Source organism: Corvus hawaiiensis, chromosome 5 (assembly GCF_020740725.1).
Source record: "Corvus hawaiiensis isolate bCorHaw1 chromosome 5, bCorHaw1.pri.cur, whole genome shotgun sequence".
Classification (NCBI taxonomy): Eukaryota; Metazoa; Chordata; class Aves; order Passeriformes; family Corvidae; genus Corvus; species Corvus hawaiiensis.
The window spans coordinates 44,963,460-44,990,186 of record NC_063217.1 but is presented as its reverse complement, the minus strand read 5'-3'; the positions used below and the strand labels follow the sequence as shown (position 1 = coordinate 44,990,186).

At 37.7% G+C, this 26,727-nt stretch overlaps 1 protein-coding gene across 22 annotated transcripts in view; it reads left to right on the top strand.

Moving 5' to 3' along the window:
• COL25A1 (collagen type XXV alpha 1 chain) overlaps window positions 1-26,727 on the top strand; it is a 304,370-nt gene that overhangs the window by 221,878 nt on the left and 55,765 nt on the right. For all 22 annotated transcript variants that reach the window (XM_048302930.1, XM_048302929.1, XM_048302928.1 and 19 more), the window contains 5 exons: window positions 6,552-6,578; window positions 9,055-9,099; window positions 18,470-18,523; window positions 20,076-20,102; window positions 22,443-22,487. In XM_048302930.1, the coding sequence (XP_048158887.1) occupies window positions 6,552-6,578; window positions 9,055-9,099; window positions 18,470-18,523; window positions 20,076-20,102; window positions 22,443-22,487 (198 nt within the window). The remainder of the gene's footprint in view (window positions 1-6,551; window positions 6,579-9,054; window positions 9,100-18,469; window positions 18,524-20,075; window positions 20,103-22,442; window positions 22,488-26,727) is intronic.

Genomic DNA, 26,727 nt, shown 5'->3' with positions numbered 1-26,727 from the left:
CTACTAATTGTGATTTTTGTTTTCAATGGCCAGAGTTCTGTAGGCGCCTTCTTTGTTTTATTCTGGTAGCATGTTCATAGTAAATTTTATAAGGTGTTGTTCTTAAGCTGTTTAGCTGCAAAAGTTTATGAGAACTAGCAGATGAAATGGAAATTCTCAGCCTGTGCCTTTCATAGCAACTATTCTTGTTCTTCACCAGTACGGTTGCACTGGGCTTAACTTGCCGGAGATCTCAGGAAAAATAGTCAGGCATTTTGGAACCTCTGCACTTCAGTAATGGCTGCCACAACAATGACTAAAAGAATGAAGATAAGAAGCTCTTCTTGAGCACTAATTAATAGTTACTGCAGCTTTTTTTGTCAGTTAAGGTAGATGGCATGGGAGGGGGTCACTGCTTTATGGGAAGCTATAAGAGGTTTTTCATCATAGTTGATCTGTTTTCTTAGCTGATCATTCTTATATCTAGGTGATGTATCAATATTACAGCATTGAACATTTCAATACCAACATTCTAGAAACTGTAATCTTTATGAAACACTCCTCAACCATGCAGGTACATATTTTCAGAATTTTACACAAAGGCAATGGGATCCAGACACAAGATCCACTGAAATGCAGGTGAATGCTTTGTATGAAACCTGTGCTTCCTTTTCATGTTTATTTGCTAGTTCAGGTTTCCATTTTCAGTTCTTTATGCCATTAGACTGGTAAGATACTGGTTTGTGAGAATAAGGAAGGGATCATGCCCCTGTACTCAGCGCTGGTCAGGCTGCACCTTGAGTGCTAGGTCCGATTCTGGGCCCCTCACTACATGAAGGGCATTGAGGCACTGTAGAGTGTCCAGAGAGGGGCAGCAGAGCTGCTGAAGGGCCTGGAGCACAGGTCCTGTGAGGAACAACAGAAGGAGCTGGGGTGTTTCACCTGGAGAAAAGGAGGCTCAGGGATGACCTTCTTGTTGTCTATAGTTACCTGAAAGGAGGTTGTAGCCAGGTGGGGTTTGATCTCTTCTCCCAAGTAACAAGTGATAGGACAGGAGGAAAGTGCCTCAAGTTGCATTAGTGGAGGTTTAGATTGGCTGTTAGGAAAAATTTCTTCATGGAAAGAGTTGTCAAGCTTAGGACCAGGCTGCCCAGAGAAGTGGTTTAATCACCACTGCTGGAGTTATTTAGAAGGTGCGTAGATGTGGCACTCAGGGACGTGGTTTAGTGCTGGACTTGGCAGTGTTAGGTTGACAGTTGGGCTCAATGATCTTAAACATATTTTCCAATCTAAATGATTTCATTATTCTATTCTAAGTGTTTAATGATTCTTACAGGCAGCAAAGGGGAAATATCTGTTCTCAGGAACAGTCCTGGAAGTTCTTTTGTTTCACAGAAATATAGGCACATTACTTCCCAGAGGCCTTCTGGTTACAAAGAGCTTTTACTTTCACATAGGGTATGGAAATAAAAAACCACAAACTTTTGCTTGTTTTGTTGTTCTTTGGTTGTGTTTTTTGGGTGGTTTTTTTGTTTGCAAGGCTTTGGAATAAGAGAGTTTTTTATGACAGTGTATTGCACCATTGTGACCTATTTTGCTGTATAACTTACTGAGTATACAGAAACATTCATGTTTTCATTATATTTTTGTTAGGCATTTTCATTTGGTGTTTGTGCTCATTGTCCATGAACTCTGACACCTTGTAAAACAAATCATTATTCCTGCCCCAGACCTGCAAATTGAAAATGCCCCAGCTTTTTATTTCATACATTTCTTCAAACGTTAAGCAACCGAGTCCCTAGAACTTGAATACAAAAGTACCTTGAGAGGGTTGCTAATGTACGACACCCCAAATTAATCTCTCTCTCTCTTTGAAACTGCAGCTTTAACCTTTACAGGGCAGAAGTTTCTTATTTTGCAGCTTGCTAAAACACAGGGAACATATTAAGCATAAAAGGAAAATATAATTGCAACATTAGAAGGGAGGTGTAGTAAGGAAACTGGACCCCAAACTTTGTTTTAACTACATTTAGCTAAATCTTTTCAGTTTGATTTGGTTTGGGGGGGTTTGCTTGTTTGTTGGGTTTTTTGTTATTAGTTTTTGATGTGTTTTGTGTTGTTTTGTTTTGTTTTTTTAATTTATTGTGAATAGTTACTTGTTAAGGACAAACTGGAATGTCCAAGTTCATGCAATCATTTCTATTATGCAAAGTCTTGACGTGCTTCAGTCTCTGGAGGTTTGGCTGATTTCCAAAAACAGTGATGGAAGAATGCCATTCATAGTGGAAATATTTTACCTTTTAAAAACACAATTGCGTAGAAGACTTTTGTACACATTTGTTTATCCTTAGTTAGCCCGTTTTCCAAGTATTTAGGTATTATCAATAATTCTCTGTCTCCAGAGAAACACAGAGAGCAGCTGAATTTCTTTGGAGCAAAACACCTTGTTTTTCCATCCTCCTACTGTGGAGTTACTTGAATGAGAACCTATTTCAGAGAAGCCCTGCCACAGCTGCCTTGCTAGTTTAGTCAGTTGGACATGATGGCAAAGGGCTCTTCTGAAATGTTCATGATGGCTGAAAGAGTTAGAACTATTTTTTATTTTCATTATATTTTGTTATCTTCCTATTCTGGGCAAGTCTTGTAACCAAAATTTTCAGCCTTCTCAGTTGAAATTCCTCTGCAAATGTGTGTCAATTTGAGGAAAAATGGCATAATCCTCAAAAATGCTCAGCAGTTACTTCATCTGAACAGTTTTCATAAACTTTCTTTGAAATTTTTGAAGCCTAGATGCTCTTTATAAAATGAGCTTTTTGGCATCAATTGCCAATGGTTTAGGAGTTGATTCTAAGAATCCCTACATGGAAACTCTGGCAGCTTTCAATGATGCAGGCAAAAGACAAATATTTGCTATCAACGTAATCTGCATAGACTATTATGGAGTGATTTATATATATATATATATTTGTAGTAGGCAGGTAAAAAGGTAAAAAATTCTGTACCTCTGGGATTGTTTTGTTTTCTTGATCAGCTGATGGTTTTAGAGGGCTGGGGTTTGTTTTAGGTCCTTCATATACCCAGGTATGATGGTGACAGAGGCTGAGTATTACCTGCGGTGTAGTTGGAGCCTCCAGCTGGTGGAGGTAACTGCATGTTCTGTGTGTGTGTGTGGTCACTGCAGAGCCGAGGCTTTGGGCTTGAGGGGAATGAGGTGGGGACCCATGGCAGCAGCTCTGCACTGGCTGCCAGGACCCAGGGGCAGAATAGCTGTCCAGAGGGAAGCTTAGCTGAGCCTGCATTTACAAAGCATCTCTTTGGTTGTGCTGGAGCAAACAGCAGCCTTGGGATATTGCTGCAGCTGTTATGGAACACAGAGCAGTTGAAGGAAAACAAAGAAAAAAATCAAAACAAAGCATCCTGAGGAATTGGTTGGAAACTTTCACATATTTCTTGCCTTCTGCTTCTGTTTTAAGACTTACGTAGAGATTTTGGTTGCTGGTCTTACTGTCTGTTTCTCAAGTGGGTACCACAGCATGCTCCCCAGTTCAGTAGAGTAATATGGGGGAAAAATCCACATGTTCATGTGGAATTTTCTACAGAGATTCTTTTAAAAGCTATCATTTACACCTCTGGAAATGAGCTAAAGCCTTGTTGTTTTTTTTTTTTTTTTAATTTTCTTTGTTTTATTCTTTCATATTCTTTTCTTTCTCCCAGATTTTATTTACTTGATTATTTCTATCTCTCCAGTGTCACTCTGTGCCTTGCTCAGAGATTGTAGGTAACTCTAGAAAAGTAGGCACAAATCTGGGGTGTTGTACAGGTTTGGGTTTTTTGGTTTTTTTTTGAAGTAGTTTTCCATTAGTAACTTAATTTCACATTTTCTGTTAAGTGGCTGCTTGCAGGCTTATGTGGGGGAGAGATGAGAGCTGTCAATGGATGAGCTATTAAGTTTCCAGTGGCTTTGAGCCTCTTTCCCAATGCTAGGGAGCAGTGTGTTAAAGAAAAATTGTTTCTATTCAGGTGTGTTTTGTGGTCAGAACATTCTAAGGATAAGAAGCACTTGTTAAATTGTGAAGTGTATCAATTTAGGTAAGCTTTTATTTGAAATTGGTTTTCTGAGTCAATGCCATACTGTTTCTGAAGGTAGCTGTACTGTTGAGGACTGTTCTTGTCATCAAGTGGCTCAGTGGATGTTAAACACCAGGGCTACTTCCAGTCTGAGTAAAGGCTTTAGTACCAGAAATGGAAAACTTTTAATTGCATAAGATATTTATTGATAAGTATCCGCTGCTTCTTTTCTCTGAGTGATTTATTTTAAAGGCTCCCTAAGAGCAAGATCATGCTACTGTGTAAATATTTGCATATTCGGTAACTCATCTGGAGAAGCTGGGTCAGGGATGAGGAGAAAATTCTGGGGGAAAAAAGAGTTTTCTGCAATATCTTGAATTATATCCATCCCACAGGCTGACAGCTGCAAGCACCAGGCACAAAGTCCTCAACAGAGAATACATTTAACAGGTTGCTTTGGGGGATAATATTAGTAAGTGAATTATCCTTTCACCTTCATACAGTAGTATTGTGTTAAGAGCTCCCAAATGGTAATTTAATATAGCTGAAGGTCTTTAGAAGGTTTTAATAGCTTCTTAAGTAGTTATAAACTGATATATGCATCCCTTGGACATAAAAATAGCTGGTATGATCTGTGAAGGGGGTCTTCAGTTGTTCTGTATTCAGTTTGGCCTACTGATAGAGGGATTTTTCCTAAGACATGAAGTAACCCCAAATTGTAGCTGGTTAGTACACAACAGGTCAACAGACCTGATGCCCAGGATATAGACATTTGGAGCCTATTTTGATAATGTTGAAGCAGGAAAAGCACTAGTTTGAGCATTAATTTTATGGAGTTTTTAAGATGCTAGAGAAACTTGTGTCTTTCTCACAGAAGAAGAGAAGGATGGTGTCAAGCACTTGAAGAAGGGGAAAAACACTGTTTGTGGACTTGTTGTTATACTTGTGGTTCCTCACCCAGCAGATCACTCTCACTCTCAGGCACTTACTGAAAAGAATACTTGATTTAAACAGCAGTTTTTCTGAAACACAGTGAGCTGGGGACATTTTTCTCCATCTGAAAAATACATTTACTGCTCTGACCATCGCCAGTGCTGAGTGCTTAGGTACTTTTGCTTTCTTTTGAAGACAAGGAAGTAAAATTGTCACCCTCTACCTCAGAGGTGGTTTTCCTTTATCAGAATCTGTCTGTACAGTCCAAGGGAGATGCTCACAATACTCTCTTCCAGTTAAGACAATCAGGCAAAAGTTTGGAGAAGCAACATTGATCTGTGCTTTTGCAGGTTTGATACCAAATTTTAGACACATGAATCCACATTTAAAACTGCAAGGCTTTCATCTGCATCAGTGGATACAGCACCCAGAATTACCACCAGTGGAGCTTTTTCCTCTTAGCAGTTTAAACTTACATTGGAGCAATGTTCCAACAAGCCCTGCATCTACCAACAGTGGAGAATTCTGCCTAACTTCACACTAATTTCAGAATAAAATCAGCATCAAATTTTGAAGCAGCAATCTTTTTGTTTTTCTGACTGTTATCAATCAATTATTCTTTTATTCTTTCTCACATTAGAAGGATTTGGATTCCCCAGTTTTTCTGGGTTTTCTTGCACCCTCATGGCCTCAGAATTCACCTTGCTTGATACAGCACCAGCACACACAGTTTGCACCAGTGCCCGTAGTAGGAACCTAGGGACAAAAGTGCATAGAACTCTGGTGGACATGGTCTGGCTGTTACCAAAACAGACTGCCAAAGTGTCCAAGACATGGTTGCTTCATCTACTTTGTACCTGTTTCTTCTGTCTACTGTGGCCACCTGAGTACTTCAGAGACACCAGATGAGAAATGGGTCCTATCACTATTGATGAGCCTTGGACTCCTGTATGACATTAAGCAGTTAAGCTTTCCTAAGTTGAGATGTCTCTTCCTGCCTTCTCAGGTCATGGGGACAAAATGCTCCTAAGAGCATTCTTAACAATTTCTGAAGTTAATGATTTTTCTCTTCACTTGCAAATGATGGCACACAGGATATATATATATATGTTGCGTATAACACAGTCGTGTGTGCTGATACTTAGAAGGTGGGAAGATTTTGAGGTTTATGCTTCTCTCTATCTTAAAAATGCTTGTTTGCATAAACCTTGTTTTTATGCTGACAAGCTGATATATTACTGTGGACACACAACTGGCTGTTAGCTGACAGAGAGAAAAAACACAGTCATCTTAATGCTGAGAGATTTGTCAGTATTAGAAGAAACAGATGGCTTGGAAAAGATTAGAAGGGGGAAAATTTGAGTATTCTAGTTAGTAGTTAGATCAGTTCCAAAAGTGAAAAGATTCATTGTGCATTTTGAGCATAAAGTTTTACTTTTCCTTGATTTATAAAACATCAGCTGGTTTCAGTCCAGTATCAGAGTGCTTACACAATAAGACAGTCTTAATTATTCATTTGAGTTTAAATTGGCTGGAGTTTTGATGTTAATTGAATTGTTTTCCCTTTGCAGGGACCTCAGGGGCCTCCAGGACAAAAGGTATAGTATAAACAACAATACTGTGAAAGTGATTATTCCTCCTGTGCCAAATTGCAAGCAGAAAAGGTGAATGGAATAAGCTACTGTACAGTGCATTGACTCAATTAGCTTAGGTTCTGAATTTTGCTTTTGCAAAATGCAGCCCTATAATGTGAGGCACAAGATTTCTCATTTCCCCCATCATAGGAAGTTGAAGCAATGCAGAGCAGACTGTTTCAATCTGTCTGCTTAACTTTCAGGTGAAAAGGTCACTATAATTTTCTCATTCATACACTGGTACGATTAGGAAACCAAAGTTAAAACATTGTGAAAGGTGGGGAGATAAAGTTTCTGATTAAATGCATGTCCTTACTCAAGTAGATCAGTGCCATATGACTAAAGAATTGACCAGCAGAAACAAAGGACGTAGGTGTTGCTGATAAATAGTGCTTGGTTGGTGGTGTTCAGGTGGTCTGCTGGTGTCTTCCTGTTCCTTCGGTAACCTGAGACCTGACTTCCTGGGAATGCCTTCAGCATTATTTACACTCATTAAAGCTGACTGCCTCAGTTTGATTGAGTGAGTTTAGGATTTATGGAATTACGCCGTTAAAACAGTCCTCAGAATATCAGCAATAACAGCTAGTTAGTGATACTTTTCCAGCATCTGACCCACATACCACCAAGGCGAGTAATTTTATAGCTGATTTCAAAAGATTGAAAGCTTGTATGAAAGATATTTAATAAAACAGCTTTAATTGGTATAAAGGAAACAAAAAAGAGGAAGGAATAAGCAGTATTGACGTATGTGAGAAAGATGCCTGTTTTTCTTCTTCTGAGATAATGTTCTTTAGAGTGAAGGTTTTCTTGCATCTGTTAAAATGAAACTTTTAACAAAAGAAAGAAAAACCTGTGATATGTAAAAATATAATCCCAAAGTATACAAATTGATGGAATTTTGGCAGCTGTGAGCTGTACAGAGTTTGCAGACTGAAGGAGAGGACTACCCTTCGTGTTTGGCAGTGTGGGAATGTGGCATTTTAAAGCTGTACTCATGTCTAAGGTGCCATTATAAAGCTATACCCTAAGACAAGGATATTTTGCATGTACAGCATCAGCAAAACCCATGTGCCTTAAACTTTCAAATATCTGATAAACATTTACTTATCACGGTAGAATCAGCTTCATTTTACACTTTTTAACATCCTGTGTTTTGTAAGAAAAATAATCAGTTGTCACTGAGAGGAGAAGTTGTTACATTTAGGATAGTTGATTGAGGCTGATGGTTTAGTGCCCTCCTGAGCTTTATGTTCTAGTTTTCTGGAAAAATGATACGGAGATGTGAGAATGTTCACTCAGGCCCCTTTGCAGTGGCTAAAAGCCATGACCATGCATCCAGCAAGAAGAGACAACAAGGATGCCAAAGTGGAAGCTTTGGGAGAAAGGGGAGAGCATTGTGGGTCATGGAGATATGCTGGGATGCAGTGTATTATTTCTTACTGATTCAAAGCTCTGTTACTAGCTCTTGGAGGGTTTTTGAGACCCTCATGAGTTGCTTCCTTTTCCTGTTTCACAGGATTTCCCAACTCTATTCATTGACAAACATGTGCATCCATTTTGGATGCATTTCCTTTGGATGTTGGTGATTTTTGACTAAACCAATTTTAAAGACACCTCTAAGCGAGATGGGGGGGAAATGCCATGCACCAATTCTTTCAGTTCCCTTGCTGAGCAGCACCATCTTTATAAGATAAGAGGAGAATGCTGTGTAAGCAGACACAGCTTTTGTGCTTTCCTCATTCATCATGTTTTCACTGAACTTCCATAGCAAGTTGCACAAGGGCCTTCAAAAAAATTGTCTATCACATAAAAACTTACAGTATGAGACCTTTGTAAACAAGATCCCTTCAATGTTATATAAATCAATGTTAATATTTTGTTTTCTTTCTTTGCCCCTTGTGTTTAGCCTGTAGTGACTTCTTAATTTTGATTATGCTAATATTGGTGCACTTTAAAAGTGTATCTGTAATTTGTACTGTCAGACTGAATCACTGCAGATTATCTCTTAAAAGCCTTTAGATGGATTGGTGCTACAAGTTATTGAGCTTGAATGATCCCTCCAGAAGCATTAATAGTTTTGTTCAGGTGCTATATTCAATTGCATAGGATCAGCCTCAAAATTTATTGAGAGCATTAAATGGAACAGCATTTTAATTCTTACATTTCTTGTGAAGCTTCCACAACATTACAAAACATGAGCTTGAAGCTTGTTCCTGGAAAAGGCCATACAGTCATTAAAATGTACAACATGAGAATATGTCTAATTAGTATAGAATCTCAAATGAAAGGAGAGCTCAGCTTGGATGAAAATGAGTTTTTGAAAAATTTACTGCAGCTACAATAAGCAAGCATTCACCATTATTTCTAAATACTGTATTATGAAATGAAAGGTTTCATGACCTGTTTAATTTGCTAAACACTGGCGTCTGTTTCCCTCCAGGGTTCTGTCGGAGTGCCTGGTGTTCCAGGGAGAGATGGACAAGTGGTGAGTTCCCTGACTTTGTCAGCACTGCCATTATTTATGTAGTGGATTAAAGCAATTTTGGGCTTGTTCACATGAGCAATACGCAACTTTATATCCAGAGCTGTGGTTTCAAATTGGCTTCGTGGAAAGAACATATAATGTGCTTTGTGCTCAGAAGTAATTTTTTTCTAGTTTTACCTGAACAGGCAGAAAATGTAATTAATTAAGCTGAAAGTCTGGTGTTCAGATTTGATGATGACTGATAGCTTGTAGAAAGAGATGCATATTAATAATGTGTTGCTTTAGTCAGCATATTTACAAACAAAGGGTTTTTCACTTTTTGTTAATTTGGTCCCATGATGCAAACACTTATGTTGATATCGGGTATTGATACAGTGCCCAATACACTGTTAATACAACCAATAAATAGAGAAATAAAATGAGATGGAAACACAGCTGGAGAATAATGTGAAACTAAATTTTGAGGATGAAAACACAGAGAAATAAATCAAACAGAAGTATTTTTGAACACAACTAGGAGGAAATGCTAATTTAGGCAAGTCACTGTCATCTCTTAGTAAAGTCATAGTTCAGAACAGCCCTCCATAAGGAGAGGTCACAATAAAGCAGCAGGGCTGTGTTACAGCATTGCTAAGGTTGCTTGGCAAATCTGGGTGATGAAGTTTAAATAGTATACCTCTTTGATTGTACAGAGTATTATCCATCTGTTGTTCTCACAAGCCCTAACATTCCTAGTGAACTTCAAAAGCACTGGCAAGGGATGCCAAAAGGAAAATGTATGATATATATGTTCACCAGGTTCAAGCAGCAACAGATGGTAGTGTATAAGGGTTGTTTTAGACAATCCTCTCTTGCTTCTGCTTCCCTCACCAAGAGGCCTAGGAATAAAAGTGTTAAGATGTTTCAAATAATTTGCTTTTAATTCTTCTCCCCTAAAAAAAAAAATAAAAAGAGGAGAATGTATTGTTTCTGATAGCCTAATACATAGTATTAGACCTGTGTTTTGAGAGTGGTTGTAAGAAATTATGTAATAATCATTTATTTCACTATAGTGATATTTATTTCACTACAGTGATAGTGATAGGAATTTATTTATAAATTATTCAGAGTATTACAACTAATGTGGAACAACAAAATAACAAATATTTAGAATTTTTATATGTATATGTATCTCATACCAGAATTTATAAGAAAATATACGAAACAAATGTGTGTTAAGTCCTCATATTTTATAGCTGCATTCAGATGCAACATGAATGGCAGACAGTGCTTACCAACTCAGATGCTGTTACTGTACATAATTCAAGTAATTTTTGTGGTCTCACTATGGCTGAAGTTCGAGTGAAAATATACTTTGTAGCATATCTGGGTATGCATTAATGTGTAAGAAGACTGGATAGGGTGAAGTTGCAAACCACATTGAATAGAACAGAACTGATGATTCATATTTTATTCAGGAACTTTATTTCTAATAATAATCATACAAACTCCAGCCAGAAATATTCACTCAGATGAGCACAAAAAATTGCTAATAATGAAATGTGTCAAATGTGTGATTAATGTGTCATTTTAAGAGACAACGAATTTTTTTCAGCTCTATGGCAAGGTTGTTGCATGTTTATTTTTAGGAGACCACATAGACCTGCAGTGATGTTTTAAGGGGCATAAAAGAAATATGCAATTGAACATTATGGGAAGATACAAACACATATTTAAATGCTGATTATTAATTTTAAATTGTGCTTTAAAAGAAAATGCCAAAAATTTTCAATTTATGGGTGTCTGTTTATTTGATTTACTTCAACATTCGTAACATCTATAATGTCAAAGACATTTTTAAATTATTACCACTTTATTAAAAATGTCAGTGTGTTTTTAATGTAGCTGGACTGCTTTACTTTTGACCTTCAAGAAGAAAACTAAATTGCTAAAGTAAAACATAAGTACCGGGACAAAAGCAACACAGATAAAATGAATTGCTGTTGCATTCTTTAGTTTGATTTCCCAACTGTTGGTCAATACTGACTAGAAAGCACTTCCTTATTTGCAGAAAATACATTATTTTCATATAAGATGAGGCCATTGAAAGTTGAATGTTGCTATCTCTTTAAACAAATAGATAAAAAAATTCCATTAGCTTGGAAACAGTGGTAGAATTGAAGTTTAAACTGAAGGAGAGTTTGTCTAAAATTAGGAAGTATCATGCAGCCTAGGACTCCCATGTTAATATTTTGCTACCAGAAGATCAGTTCTTCCAATTTCTATGAAGAAACAGATTCTCAGTGCAGTGTGACGCAGAAGATATTGTTGAATGAGGACCAGAGTGGTGATTTTAAGAGTTGGGCTGTACTATGAGCCAGCTGCTGTCACTCCTGGCTTTACTCATTCAGATTCATGTTGATTTGCAGAAGAGTTGGATTCAGCTTGCATGTGTGATGCGAGTCACCCCCTTTTTAGAAGTTACGTAGTTAAAAGACTTTACAAAAGCCTTACTGTCTTGGTTGCCTTTTAGTCAGTGAGCTCGCTCTGTCAAACAGCAGCATGTGCAGTGCACTAAGTTCCAAGTTAATATTTTTCTTAGTTTAAAAGTCAGTGAGTGTTAAGCACATGCTTAAAATTAAGAGTATGAATGCTTTTCTCATCTGGACAATGAAGTATTTTTCAGCCAATGTATGTCAGCAGTGAATTAGCTTTGCTCTCTCCTTAAGCAGTTGAACAAAAGACTTAGGTCATCTCCATCTTCTATGTGTCTCTGTAATTTTCCTTTTTCTTTCCTTTCACCTCTTCTTTAATTGAAATAGTGGGCTATGGGAGATGATTGACAAGTCTGACCAATAGGTCTGGGAATGAGATCATAAATTCTGAGTGCACTTTGAACAGTTTTCTAATCCCTTAACATATGAACCATTTCTCTTAGACAATCTCTAGATATTAGAGTAAGTGTAATTTTACACAACCCACATGTTTTTGCAGGGCTGTTAACTAATAGATTTTTCTTGTATTCAGAGTAGCAAAATCACTGCCATAAAACCTTCACACATTTTTTTTTTTTAGGCCAAACCCAGTGAAACATTACAGGTAGTCTTGCAAGGACATTTACAATCTTCATTTGTTCCTACATTTGAGAAACTACAGCAGGTTTATCTTGAGAACAGTACTGCAAAGGAGCTGCTTAATACTACCTGCAGCTGGAGAGAGTGTTGTTCCTGGGATGGACCAAAACCTGCTGAGATAACAAGGAGAGCCTTTCTGAGTGCTCCTTTTCCTTTGCAGACTGTTGTGCAAGCCACAGATTGCTTTCTATCACAATGCAATGGCCAAGAAACTTCCCTTTCTCCATCCCCGGCAGAAAGTCCTCAGGCACTCGAAAAGTACAAAAAAGCATTGGTTCTTCATGGAGATGTGAGGTTGCAGTGATCTAAGGATATCACACCCCTACATTAATCATGTTGAAATGGCCACAAAAGGCTTCTTGGAAAGTTCAGCTCTGCAAGTATAGAATTTTGGTATTTGTGAAGTGGCACTGATTTGATAAGGACTCTCATTGGCTGCAGCAGAGACACAAGGAGAAAAGCAGAGATTCCTTAAATCAAGATGGTATTTGGCCTGAAGGAACCCAGTTTCTGGAGTCTGTGCAGCTCTCTTTGTTATAAATAAGTTGGTCTGGAGTGCATAAACCCCTCACTCTATACTTCCATAAATGGCTTTTTCTTATGTAGTACTTGATATTTTGGTGGGTTTTTTCATAAGGGTGTATTGAAAACAGAATGAGTGGTCAGGATAGATCCCTTCATTTCAAGTTCTTTTGATAGATTGACAGTAGCAATTTGATAAACCTCAGAAGAATTTTCCTTCTTATCAGTAGATTCAGCATCTGGGTATGCATATTTGTTATTGCTTTCTTCATGCTTCTTTTTATTCTAATTTATATGTATTTCCTTATTACTGTGTACAGTGCTGTGTAGGAACACATTTTGAAGGTAGCAATATCAAATTTCTTCAGAGAAATGAGGAAGGGTGTGCATGTACTAACATTTTTTCAGATAAAGGGAGGAAACACCATAAAGGCAGTTCACAAATTCTCAGACAGGTTTGCAGGCCAGCTGAGTCTTGTTGAAGAGCCTTTCCACTTAATTTCAGTTGGTGAGTGGGCCAGGAGAGATTTCCAGTCCTTAAACAAACAATTTTAAGTTACTTTTGAGGGGCGCAAAAAGCAAGTTGAAAGGAGGTAATTCAACACTGGTTTGAAATGGAAATCACAGTAACATATCTAAAAAACCACTTTTTTAGCCTCTGTCCTCTTCTATGTATTTTAGAGTAAAATTAGACTGGATTAGGTTTGGGGCCTCTTGCATTTCCTTATCCTTAAATTGATTATATTCTAGTGACTGAAAAATATAGCAATACTGGCAGCCTTTCTTTCAGGGTGAGGTGGATATCCACCAGCTGGTGTAGACAGAGTTATGCATCTCACCAAAACAAAACCTATTTCAGACCTGCAGCCTCTAGGGTGTTTTTCTGTTACAAACAAGAAAAGCTGGGGCCTCCAGCCATGTTATTTTTAGCTGATTAATTCTGGATATGAAGGTATATGCCTCAAGGGCACAAAGCACTCCAGTAAGGAGAAGCATGCTTTCAACTGCCTCGACTCTTTGATATGGACTCCAGTGGGTAATACATTTTCAAACCTGTTCTGAAGTAGATTTTATGAGTTCGTATTGACAGATTTTTCTCATGTTACCAGCAGAGCCCAAGCAATGCTCTATACATTTGAATACTCACCAAATTCAGATTCACTTCAGTGTAAGCATTAAAATTGCCCCAATCATGAGAGTATCTGAGGAAACTACTATACCTATTTATTAAGCAGGGTGCTGTAGGTTGTTCTCTGCCCAGATACAGGAAAGACAGAGTTATTCTGTCAATGTTAATTCAGTTATACAGTTAATATAGGCTCAAGAGTGTCAGGACTTGAATGAAGGTGTTCTGGTGTGTGTCCAAAGGAATATCCTTCGGGTTTTGATTCAAATTATCTGAAACTCCTGAATTGAATGGCTGGTTTGGGTATTATTCTTGACATGTTAGCATTTTGTTTGCCTTGATCATTTATACCAGTTGGAAAAAAAAGCCAAAGACTTTTGAGACTCAGAGCATTTTGTTGAAGCCATTTCTAGAAATTATCAGAGGGTTTTGAATAGCTAAAGGTGATGCCCTTTGTAACTCATTCAGTCATGCCTCAACACTGCAGCTTGCTGATGGAACAGCCTTCTTTCTAATTCACTGCAGCAGTGACAGTAACTTAGTTTGTTAGAGTGCTGCTATTTTTGAGGAGCCAAAGTGCTTGTCCTCCTGTAAGGGTGTTTGGGGTTAACACATGGAGCTGTCAGTGGCAGCTCCCCATCCACAGGTTTGCTCCTGAAACATGGTAAAGACTTTCCTGTTATTGACAGTAAACAAACATTACAACATACCTCTTTGCAAGTGAACTGTCAATATTCCACTGATGGGGGCTCTGCAATTTCTCTATAGCATGTAAACAACAGCAAAACAATCCCACTGTGTCTGCAGCATACTTCTGTGTGGGCTGTCATCAAATAAACTACTGGAACATTTACACGCCTGCTGAGTTAAGCTGATTGATTTTGCGTAGGTGAATGAAGACTAGAACATTTGCTGGAAATTTTTATTTCCACCATTTTGAGATCATTTGTGAATTCAGCAAACTCTATCTGAAAAAAATTGGATTCTGGTGGTGAATAGCTGGACACTTCGGTGTCTGTAAGGGTTCTAGTGGCAGTGTTTTTTTCTGCAGCAGACCAGAGGCTAGAGAATTACCTTCTAGTGCTGCATAGTTTTTACATGAAATTTGGGAAAAGGAAGCTTTTCTAGCATTTTCCAATAGTTTATTGTCCATTTGTGTATTGGGTCATGTAATGAAAACAGAAAGTTTTGGAACATGATTGCCATCACTCTGTTACTGAGTGATAATTTCTCAGGAGTTCCTGGATGGAGAAAGGCAAGCTGAGGGCTAAAGTTAGATGTACTATAGAAGAAATTATTCTTTAAATGGGAAGAAACACAGTTGAGGCCACTCTTGAAGTACTGTGTCCAGTTGTGGGCTCCTCAGTACAAGAGAAACATGGACATACCGGGTAGAATCCAATGAAGGCCCTCAGGGATGATCTCCAGAGGGAGATCTAACTTCAGACATTCTGTGATTCTGTGAAAGAAAAAATAAATAAAAATATGCTGCCTTGATTTCAAAGCTAGCAGATGTGCAGAAGAGAACTGTTTCTGCAACCTAACACCTTTGCTGTCAATGCTATTGAAAAGAGACTACAACAGCAGTCAGGAAAGACATTACCCATGGCCTGGTGAATGTAAAAAACATGTGACACTGAGGATTTAGCTTTATAGCTTCTTTCATTCTATCAGGTTGAAAAGCAGTCTGATTTAAGTTATTGTGTCAATTGATGTCGTTGAATGTCTGGTGTTCCCTTGCATGCATCACTCCGTGAATAGCAGTGTCATTGTCTTCAGCCTCCTAAAGGTCAGCTGGGCTTTTTGTTCATCTCCAAAGCACTAACCTGTGGGGCTGAAGCGTACTCCTACAGCATTCTACACTCCACTTTTACTCATACAGCGTTTTGCACTCTGGTTTTAATACATGCCTTTAGAGATAAATAACTAAAAGTAACTAAATGGAAGGAAAATAATTAACTATACTTCCTAACAGAAATATTTTAAATTATTTTCATGCCAGGAATCAAAATGATCTTTTGGGACCAACATGGCTAAAATGATACAGTGTTTTAGTGCGTAGCAAGGAAGGAGCTATCAAGAGCTATCAATCTACTCATCTTCAAAAGTGAAGTGCTCTTTGCTTCATAACTACTTCTATTTTTGTGTTGTGATTTGGTTTTCTTGTTTGTTTGGGGGGTTTATGTTAAGGCTTACTGGAATTGTAAAAACATCTGCCCATAAAGCCAGACTGCCATGCAGTTACAAAGGGAGACTGCCTGGCACAAAGCTTGTTTAGCTGTGCACTGGGAATGTTCATCAGGGCTAGGGCATAGAACAGCTTATGGGCTGTACATTTTCACTTCGCCTTATTACTCCCTGATTCCTCGTACCGACAAGAAAATAGAGATCTGACATAGGGAAAGGAATATTTTCCCTGTTCTTCTGAACATTAGAAACAGAATGATAATCACTTCAAAAACATAAAGGCACAAGGTCATTTCTGTGTTATTCTTCTAGGTTTGCCTTCAATCTTTCCCATTCTCAGAGCTAGTTTCTGCACTTCAAATGTCTCTGCCTAGTATTTTCAGTATTATAAGTGTAGTGCTGTGCATAGAAGAGTTGCATGTAGGTCAGAAATGAGATTGCTGGTATGAATGGGGATTTACTATGGTGGCAAACTGAGATATTCACTTTTTCGTGAAGAAAATAATTTTTTTGTTCTGTTTTTGCAGCCTCCTTTTTGTCACAATCGTAGCCCTCTGCATTCATAGCACTGATACATAAACCTGGGAGGAAAGTGCAAGCTTGGAACTTCAACCCTTTGATTAGAGATTTAAGCCCCTGAAAGCATAAGCCGACAGCAGCTGTTCAAAAATGAAGGGAACAGAAACAAGCTTGTTTGGGGTGTGAGGATGAGGAGAAACAAGTGTATATTCATGGGTCCCTTCTGCTTCATTTTGTCAACTGGCAGTTTTCTTCAGGAGCATTTTAGGTCAATCCTTTAGGACACTCACACCTAATCTCCAACAGCTTCAAATCCTGACCACTCATATATTGAATGCCTGTGCCACTTTATCAGCCTCACAGCTACTGTAGTACAAAGGGGTCTTGAGAAAAGGCTGACACAAGTGACTATTTAATTCCCTGAGGGCTTAATGGTACCTAACATTTTTTTCTCTGGCTTGGAAAGTGCCTCACTAGAGTTTTGCTAGAACTTTAGCTTTGTTTTTTGGAATAGTCCAACTCTCAATGAAATTAAAATGTAATTAATGATTCCTTTACCTAATTTAGAAATACGATGGAACTTGTTTTCATGGAGAATCAGAGTTAATTTATCTATGATTAAATCTGCCTGCGGAAGTAAGAGAGAAATTCTTTCTTAATAGAAGGCTTTTATGGAGGACTAGAAAATATATCTTGTGTTTGGAAAAGCCTTTATCTTAACGCCTCTGTAACTTTGAGTAGAGGATAGGTTCACGTGTACTAAGTTTGAACACTGTGTGAAAATTGCTCACTAAGTTTCTGATATAAATTGCTGTTTTAAATGCGATGGGTATGTTAGCTAGTGGATTTTTATACACTTACATAGCAAAGGACTTTTAGAAGGACCTTGCTGCAGACTTTTTAAAATCTTTTTTTTGGCTGTTATTTCAATGTGCTTACCCATGTCAGAAATGTGATGCAGTTCTCTGTGTGAGGGTTATAAAAGGTATTTCTTGTGAAGCTGAGACATACACTCGCAGAAGCGTTTACATACTTAGCCATATGCTCTAGTTGTTTTACAGTAAAAAAAACCATTGCATTATCGTTTTATCTAAAATGAATATCAGTGGTTCTCCCATAAATACGGGATATAAACACTAAGAAATATCTTTTAGAGTTTTGTTTGTTTTGACTTGGGTTTTTTCCTTGATTGTTTCTTTCCATTATTTTTAAATTCAAAGGAGGGAAAGAAGATTGAAAATAAGCGTTACTTGCTAATTGACTTATGAAAAGAATTTATGACTCCTGGAAGAATAATATACTACCCATTAAACATACCCAAAATTTGGAAAATTGATGTAATACTGACAGTTTTAAAATCTTTTAAAACCACTTTTCAGCCACTGGTATAAGAGTATAAAAAATGGACAAGCAAAGTATATTTTTAAAATTGAAAAGCTCTCTGTTCTTCCAAATTCTTCCATTTCTGAAACAAGCCCTTCTCATTTTATTTCGTTATATGCCTTCTGTCTGAGACCAGAAGCACAAATGTCAAAATAAATTAAGATAAGTCTTTCTTGCAGCATTTCTAAGTTGCAGAGAAGAGGAAAGCATTGGCAGTCTTGCTGGGAAGACTGTGCTTTTAAGGTTAATTGGACAGATTTTAAGAATCAGGAGTCACAGGTCTCCTTTCCGTTTAGTTTGACATCTGTGTGCTTTCATCTCCTTCAGAAGAATAATTTCTTATCTTAATATGGGTTAATCCACGCTAACTGATGAAATAAGGCATTTTAGTGCCCAGCTGTGGGGTACATGTTTGCAGAGTCTTTTTAAATTTTGTTTATCATTACTTACCCAATACGAGAAAACTCATATATTTCATCATGTCTTTCTTAACTTCATCTTTTGTTTTCTTTGCCTTTAGGGTGAACCTGGTTTGCCTGGCATAGCAGGAGAGAAGGGAGAAGCAGGGCTCAAGGTCAGTATTGAAAATGGATTAAAAACAGAAGCACTGAGTGTGTGAGTGCATATGTAGATGACAGTCAGGCTTTCCAACTCGGCTTTATATTCTGACTGGCTTTTAATGATCTGCTCACTCCAGTGATCAGTGCTGTAAGAGGCTTTACACATCTCCCCATAAAGAAGCATATTCTTCTGCTGTGCATGTATAATTCCAGTCAGTGGCACTGACGCATAGACATCCACTCCCAGCTGAATGCAATATGCCTGCAAGTATTTGGGAATTTGGGGACCTTTTCAGAAAGGCTTTGTTTATGCCCCTTACAATGTGTTTCAGGGTTCTTTTCAAGAACTGCTGTGGTCAGTTCTTTGACAAATGTCAGGGTGAAGTCTTGAGGGCTGATCCTGCTATTATAGAAGTTAGCAACAAGCCTCATTAGGAGCATGTCTCAGCCTGTATTTGTTACATCAGACTGACTCTTTGCACTTACTTTATTGTCATATAATTTGTTCTGCTGTTCTAATATTGAACAAGTGAAATAGAACATAAAGCTTATGATAACTTCATTTAAAAGAAAACTCAACATGTCCAAGATGATGGGATCTGTGGGCCTCTTGGAAGGGGTAATGCTAAATTCTAATCCCATCAGCTGCAAGGGAGCGTGTCTGGTGCACATGTGCTCCTCAGCTGATTCTGTGCATCATGCTACAGCTGACAGACAAGCAAGGCAGCCTCTTTGCATTTACTGACTGGCTGCTTGTCCATCAGGAATGAAAACAAACCATTTGGGAGCATGACCTTTTCTTACTTTGTATACAGAAGAAGCCAAATTATGGCAGTTGATGCTTAATTCGTATTCACAGCTGTAGTCCCTGAGTTGCCTGGTGACTGCCAGCCATGAGAAGGGGCAAAGATGAGCCAGAGTGCAGCTCTGAGCCAGAAATGCAGAGATGAGTTGTCAAGGTCAGGCTGGTGTGCAAAAGTGCTTTGGCAGTTTCTCAAGCATGTTTTAATTTTGAAAAAAATAATGGCTATGAGCCATCTTTCTGTTACAGAGATTGTTACAGAGAATGTAAGGAGCACTGAAGTCTCTTTGCTCTGAAACAGTTATGAATTAGTTCAGGACACTTCAGGCATTTTCTCTCTCTTGAGGAACCTTCTGAGCCATTGACAGAATCATGAGACTTTCCCTTCACATTCAGACTTTGTGTTTTTCCTTTGTTTGTTCCCAAAACAAGGAGAACCACATGTAGGATTCACCTAGGTCCCTGCAGGCTATTTCTCAAAGACATACGCCTGTTTGTCAGTGTCTATGACAAAATAGGGAGAGAGGTCTTCACATGCAAACTACTGAAGCTTTAAAAAAGTATATGTTGCAGTTGTATTATCCATTGAAATCTATTACATTTAAATATTTTTTTGTTCATTGGGGATTTTCTTGTTGGATTGTATCATCTGAGACATTGTTGTCAGTAGTGACATAATTATTAGTAATGGTAGTAATACTAACACTTTGATTTTTGCCTGAGTTAGTAACTTATGACTTCTTTGCTCCAATCATTTTCCTCAGGGTGACCCTGGAGAAAGAGGAGAAAAGGTGAGACATTTCACTTCCTTTGTTGTGGTTCTGTTTTGGATAACTTGCTTGGAAAGTCGCCAGTGCACTGATTCCAAGTTTAAAAATAAAAAACCACAGCTACTCCCTAGAACTTGAGCAGCATTGTGCAGCCTTTCTGAGAGTCAGATAATACTAATGGAAGTTACTGATCTGTGATTACTGCAGTGGGATTAGTCACAGAGTGCAGTGATCGTGTGTTAAAGGCTGCACAGCTGAGCAATCAGGCAACTAATCCTAACTGTGGCGAGTCTCAGAAAGTGATGAGCCCGTCTGAATAAATTAGAGATCCACACATTTCTCATAACTTTGTTTTGATGCTCTGGCACTTGTGTGGAATAAAACAATTAGGTAACAAATGATAACTACACTCTAAGTGATACCTGGATAACCAGTTCTCAACATACTAAAAGTGGAATGCTCCATTTGTGTTTGGGTCAGTTTAAGTAAGAGCAAGGGAGTCTGCCCCGATGCCCTCAAGCAATGCTGTCTGGAGAGGCACCAGCAGCACAACTGGCATGCTGATGGTGCTCTTACTTGCAGTGAGTTAGCAAGAAATTGCTTCTCTGATGTCCAGTCACACCAAGACAAGACAAGGGGGTGGGATAAAACTCTGTGCTGCAGGAGAGTATAATTCTGCTCTTCCAGGCATAGTGGCTGGTAGGAGCACAATGAGTTTAGAGTCAAGCTTCTGCGCCTGCACACAGGGGCAGTTTGAGAAATTACATAAGCCTTATTCTGAGTAGGAATCTGTGCACAGCCTCATCTTCTGCAAGTATGCTGAGCTTACTTGTAAAAAGCAAGTTGCTTGTACTGAGGTGCCATTTGCTCTTGAGAAGTGTTTAGCTGTGTCTTTGCAGCTACAACTGAATTTCACTTCCAGATCCATGTAAATCTGTGTAATAGCAGCTGGAAGTATGCTTTGCCAAGGCAATTCATTTCACATTTTCAAAAGCACACCATAAAAATATTCCAGGGAAATCTTGGAAGTCTGTACCCCACATGTAGAAGTATGTAATCATGAAATATGCATCGTGAAATAATTTCTTCTGTTAAAATAATATTTTTAAAGTGCTTCAGTACTTTGTTTGTTTTCATACATGAAAGGAATAACAGTGAATTTTAACATGTACTGAACTTTTGTTACTTAAAACCATTCTATTTTTCCATAATTATCCTTTGTCTTTTTCTGAAAAGTGTAGTTACAAATCCCCTCAATATGCTTTATCATGTCAAATGAACTTGGCATGACATTCCTGTTACTCTTCTGTGTTTCATCTATGTTTCCTTAATTGAAGTGGTGCTAGATTGTTAGCTAGTTCCCATTGTATCAGTGACTGTGATGTATAAATTGCTCTCTAAGTCCTCTCTGAATGGAATTTCACATTAAAGTTTTCAGAACAATATGACAGATACTGAATAATGTTATTTGAATAGTACTACTGGTTATCTGACCAAGACCAGGACTATTTTTTTAGTCTACTTAGGCTCTATTTTTATCAATATTTTTGGCATTTTAAATACTTCTTGCACTTTATGTGAACCTCAAGTCCCACAGAAATTTTTAGCCTATATTCTTAACATATAACAAAGACTATTTGGTGTAGTCTGGACTTCTTATGTAGCTACATGACTATGGGTGGAAATTAGGTCTTTTTATAGATAAATATTGTGAAATTTTTATTTAAAAATTTTGGACACTTTTTGAGTAGAAGATACCTACTCAGCCATGAAAAGGTGTTATCCAAACATCACTTTTTAAACAATAAAGAGTGCATAGATTTTGTGTAGAGAGAAAGTCATTTGGTAGCTCCTTGGAGGAGTGACATTTAGTGAATTTTTTTTAGTTTGTGAATCATTCATGGAGGACTTCAGACTCAGAGAGTAGATGCTATAAATGACTTGAGAATCCTAATAAAAAGTACTGGAATTGTGTAACTGTCATCTGAGTTTTATTAGATGCATCTAGGTGAATGTTTCTGCATTGGGAAGAAAAATGTAGTGGTAATTTAAAGTGTTGAATCATCATGAAATCATTAAATCGTTCCTTCCTTGCTGAGCTGCAATGAACTGGGAGAGTTGGTAGATTATACCAACAGGTATTTTGATACTTTGTGGTGGGGCTTTTTTTCGGATCTGTGAAAGGGGTCGCAGTTATAGTGAAGTCTGTATAAGACATCACCACTTCCTGACCATGTCACAGAGAGATTGACTATCTGAATAACAAAATCAACTTGCTAATCATGTTGGAATGCTGACTCTTCTCTGCATACTGTGTGCTTACATAAAATCATTAAAATATAACATGTATTTTAATTATAGGGGGATGCTGGCGAGAATGGACTGAAGGGTGACACAGGAGAAAAGGTACACTGCTTCTTAGTTGAGAAGAAAATGTGTGCCTTAGGTGTGTTTATAGTATAACCAACTAACGAAAATAATAATTTGTTCAAAAGAAAAATGCATTTTGAGCTGGGGGTTTTCTAAAGGTGCGTGATTTAGTTGAGTTCATTTTTATGAGCAGCAGAAAAATTTTCACTATTCTGTTCAACTAAGCATAAGATTTCTGACTTCATACAGCAGAAACTCTAGTGCAGAATACATCATCGTGTTTCTAGCTAGCACTCCTCTTTGTTGAAATTTTCATCATACAAAGCTTTGGCCACAACCCACCAGCTGGAACTGCTCTGTTGAATTTTAGCCACGTTTTCTGATACACCCTTTAACTTTTCCCCTTCTGTGTTTCCATCAAAGAGAGGGACCAAACCAATATGGGACAAAAATTATGGTATCATGATAGGCAATTTCCCTCCAAAATTGGCAGCTGGAAAATCAAGAGTTGACGATAACCACACTTCAAATCTTCATTCTACATGACATCAACAATAACCTCACTTTATACCTTCTTAGTTCATTGTTGCAAGGTACCAAGATGTTGCAGAAATCACCAAAAAATAGCTTCTGTCAAAATTTTTATTTTCTTGAGTTTTCTTTTATGTGAGACTCACGCTCAGAAAATTGAACTGGAGTTTTCAATGTGGTTTCCTTACACAAGTCAGTCTTTAGCAATCAGGGTAAAGGCTGTGTTGCACATGAGAAAGGGTCAGACATACTGATCTCTTCTGCCATCACTTTTGAACTCATATATTTCTAAAAAACATTTATTTTAGTGATTACACTTGGGCAGAAGCATAAGCATTTTTTCTTGTACCCCTGCATGTGTAATGCTTAACCAACTTACATCATTTCCGTGCAAGGAGAAATTTATGATGGATTTATCAAGCTGGTAAGGAATGCATGCAAATCCCTCAGGATCTGTCATTTGGGTGCATTTAATCTGTACTTTGAAGAGCACAAATATTTTAAGGCATATTCTAAAATCAGCAATTAAAAATAGACATTAGTTTTAAGAATAGTCAAGTTACTTGATTCTTGGAGTTAATTTAAATAATACTTTATCTGCAGTCATGCTTATTAACCCAGATGAAAGTCTTCAGAACCTTATTTACTTACTTACACAATGTATGCTGGTAACATAATCTTGACCACCTCTTATGTGATTTAAGAATATAATCTGCTACAAGTATGAGATTTTTGTTCAGATAGTTCTACAACAAGTAAATGGTAAGTTTTTAATCTCTCTGCGTGGCCTAGTGCAACTTCACCTGTTGCTTTTCTACTTCATTAGCTGTGAATGCTGAGCTTGCATCCACTAGAATGCCAATATTGCCCATATCAGTGTGCACATCCCCCTGTTTGGGATCTTTTTTAAGGAAAGAAAAAAGTTCTCTCCTTCTTTCAGTGGGAGATCCTTTCTGGCCAAATATAAAGTTTTAAATACTGCTGTGTGAACTTCCAACAGTTAGGCAGTCAAGTTGGAATCAACTTGGAAGTATAGTTTGTTAGGAGACTTCATATATATATTGCTGTATCTGAAGAAATTTCAAGACACCTGCTGAACTTCATAATGCAGAAGTCTCCCATCTCTTCTAGGCTTCATATGAGTTTCAGAGGTGGGGTGGTGACGTGGGAATATATTCTGTTTGTTTGGAGTGCGCTGCTTTAACCATAACAGGTTCGAATCCTCTGCATTAATTTTTGCCAGATTTTCCAGAGCTGTGACTTGGTTGACTTTCAATATTTTTCTTCTTCTTCCCTGCCTACAAGACAATCTGCCACCCAGGAAAAAAGATACCATTCTTAGAGCAGAGCTACAGCTTAACGTTTCTGATAGGTAGCTTTGCAAACAGCACTTTCTAGAGAGCTTACAAGGGTGGTTTCTGGCAGATAATTTAGGAGTAAGCATTAAACTTGGTGTCATTACTTTACACTTGAGCTGCTTAACAGGGTTTGTGTTCTTTCCTGTTCTTCAGCATAGGGGGAAGTTTTTGCTCTGTGATCATTCTGTATAATTCCGGCATGAAGATGCCCAGCAATTTCTAAGTGGCAGAGGAAATAAGAATGACTGTTTTGGACACGTTTAATTAATTTGTTCATAAAGCAGACTTGACTGTTTTTCTATATTTATTTGTATTTCTATCTGTATTGTAAGACTTATAAGGCTCTTTGTAACGACTCTTTCTAAAAGAGCTGCTGAATGTGTTCAGAGATAAGCCCAGTATCCACTCAGTTCTGGGTGTTCAGCCACATACATGTACAGACCCCTCCTGCTCAGTAAACAAGCCATTAATTCTGTGTAAATAAGCAGAGAACATTGCACTAGATCATAATGCTATACATAGGCTTAGAGGATTTAATCCATCATTCATAAAACTTAAAAACATTTCTTTAAAAGCTTAAGTAATGTTTTGAGATAAATAATAAATTTTTGTTCGTATGGTGAGAGAGTGAGATACCACGATGCAGCAGATTCAGATTTGGTATAGGAGCAGGTTCCTGTTTGTGCAAAAAATGTAGCTTTGTTTTCTGAACTGCTGTACCTAGTGACACTCAAAAATAGGGACTTGAGTCCTTGATTCTTGACCTGAGACTTTAGAATGAAAATGTCTTTGTTGAATTCTCCTACTTTGAAGACAGTGTAAATGCCAAACTTGAGTTCTTGCTTCTGTTCTTCCTCTGTAGCCTTGGTCCCTAGAAACTACCAAGTATCTTCCTTCTTTGTACATGTTTCTCTGCTAAAGTTGCTTCATTTGCAAACTGTCTTGACTCATCAGTAAATTGAGAACATACTGTACTGTAATTTTTTCTTTGATGCTCTTTTTTATAGTTGCACGAAGGTGGATTATAAATATTTTGTGTCTTATCTTCTCCATATCCATCGTTGCCCTTCGAAATGTTTAACTGGTTAATGTGTCTCACTAGTTGCTTTGACCCTTTATAGCTATAAAAGGTTCTTGAGGCTTTCAGTTGTACATGCTTGTAAGGGATATTAGCAGTGTCACTCATGCATGTCTATCAAAATGAGGCAGCTCAGGTTTCCATGCATGTATCAACCTCAATATTCTGATTTTTGTGTTTTCTTCACTCAAGAGCAAGCTGCACTAACTGTGTATTCCTGTTCTTCAGAGGCCAGTGAGCGTGTTAACTGGTAGAATTTAATTTTATAAGATAATACCAAAAAGATGCCATAGCCAAACATCTTTCTATGGCATTCACAGAGACATCAGGAATGGGTGTCCTCTATCTGTATTTTGTACAAAGAATATTAAGCATTTATACCCTGCATATACATCTTCAAAGTGTATTTCAGTACTGGCTTCTATTTTGCCTATGTAAATCACAGGCAGGCTTCTCAGGAGCTTGAAGTTGCTGCCATGTAGCAGCTTGCTACTTTCAGTGAACAATGTACAATTATTTTAAATAATGAACAGTTAAACAATTTTTCAAATAGAAGCACACTAGTCATCTTCAATAGTATGTAGTCTGACTAGCAAACTTTTCAGTAGGTTTTTTTTTCTTTTTTCTTTGGCATGTTGTTTAAGAAAAAAACTGTCCTGTGCATATCACTGCCTATGAAATTCAGTCAACCCAGCAAAATGTAGGCAAATCTTTTTGAATGCTAGATGCCTTCTCGGAACAGAGACCTTTCCTGAATACGTAAATTACTGTAGCTGTCTCATCCTGTAAAGTATAACATTGCATGCTTTAATCTATCAGTTTAAATATGCTGGAGTGTTGAGGAAATAGAGCTATGACCTAGCTCCTGATGGAGATAAACTCATAGGTCACTGGAGTTTTTTTTCAAGGTAAATCTTCATTAGCACAAAAAATTTTGTCAGTTGAGACCTGACACTTGCCATCTATAAAATTAGGTCAAAATGGTCACTCATATTCTTTGTAAACAGCAGTAAATTATTTTTAATGTAGATCAGCAATTTAGAGATGTCAAAGGATGTCCCATCTTCTGGCTTTGTGAAGTACATTTATACAACGTCTGCAATTATTACATCTACATTATTAGTTGTGAAGTTTGAGGTTAACTATAATAGATGTTTGGGTGAGTGAAGCTGGATCTCTCTGCATGTTCTTGAAAACAATACTGTTCCTTTTCTGAATCACACTGATGTAATTAATTAGTTAAACTCCTATGTAGCAGCACAAAAACCATGCAACCTTGCTATGCAGTTATTTTGCTATGTGATGTTGC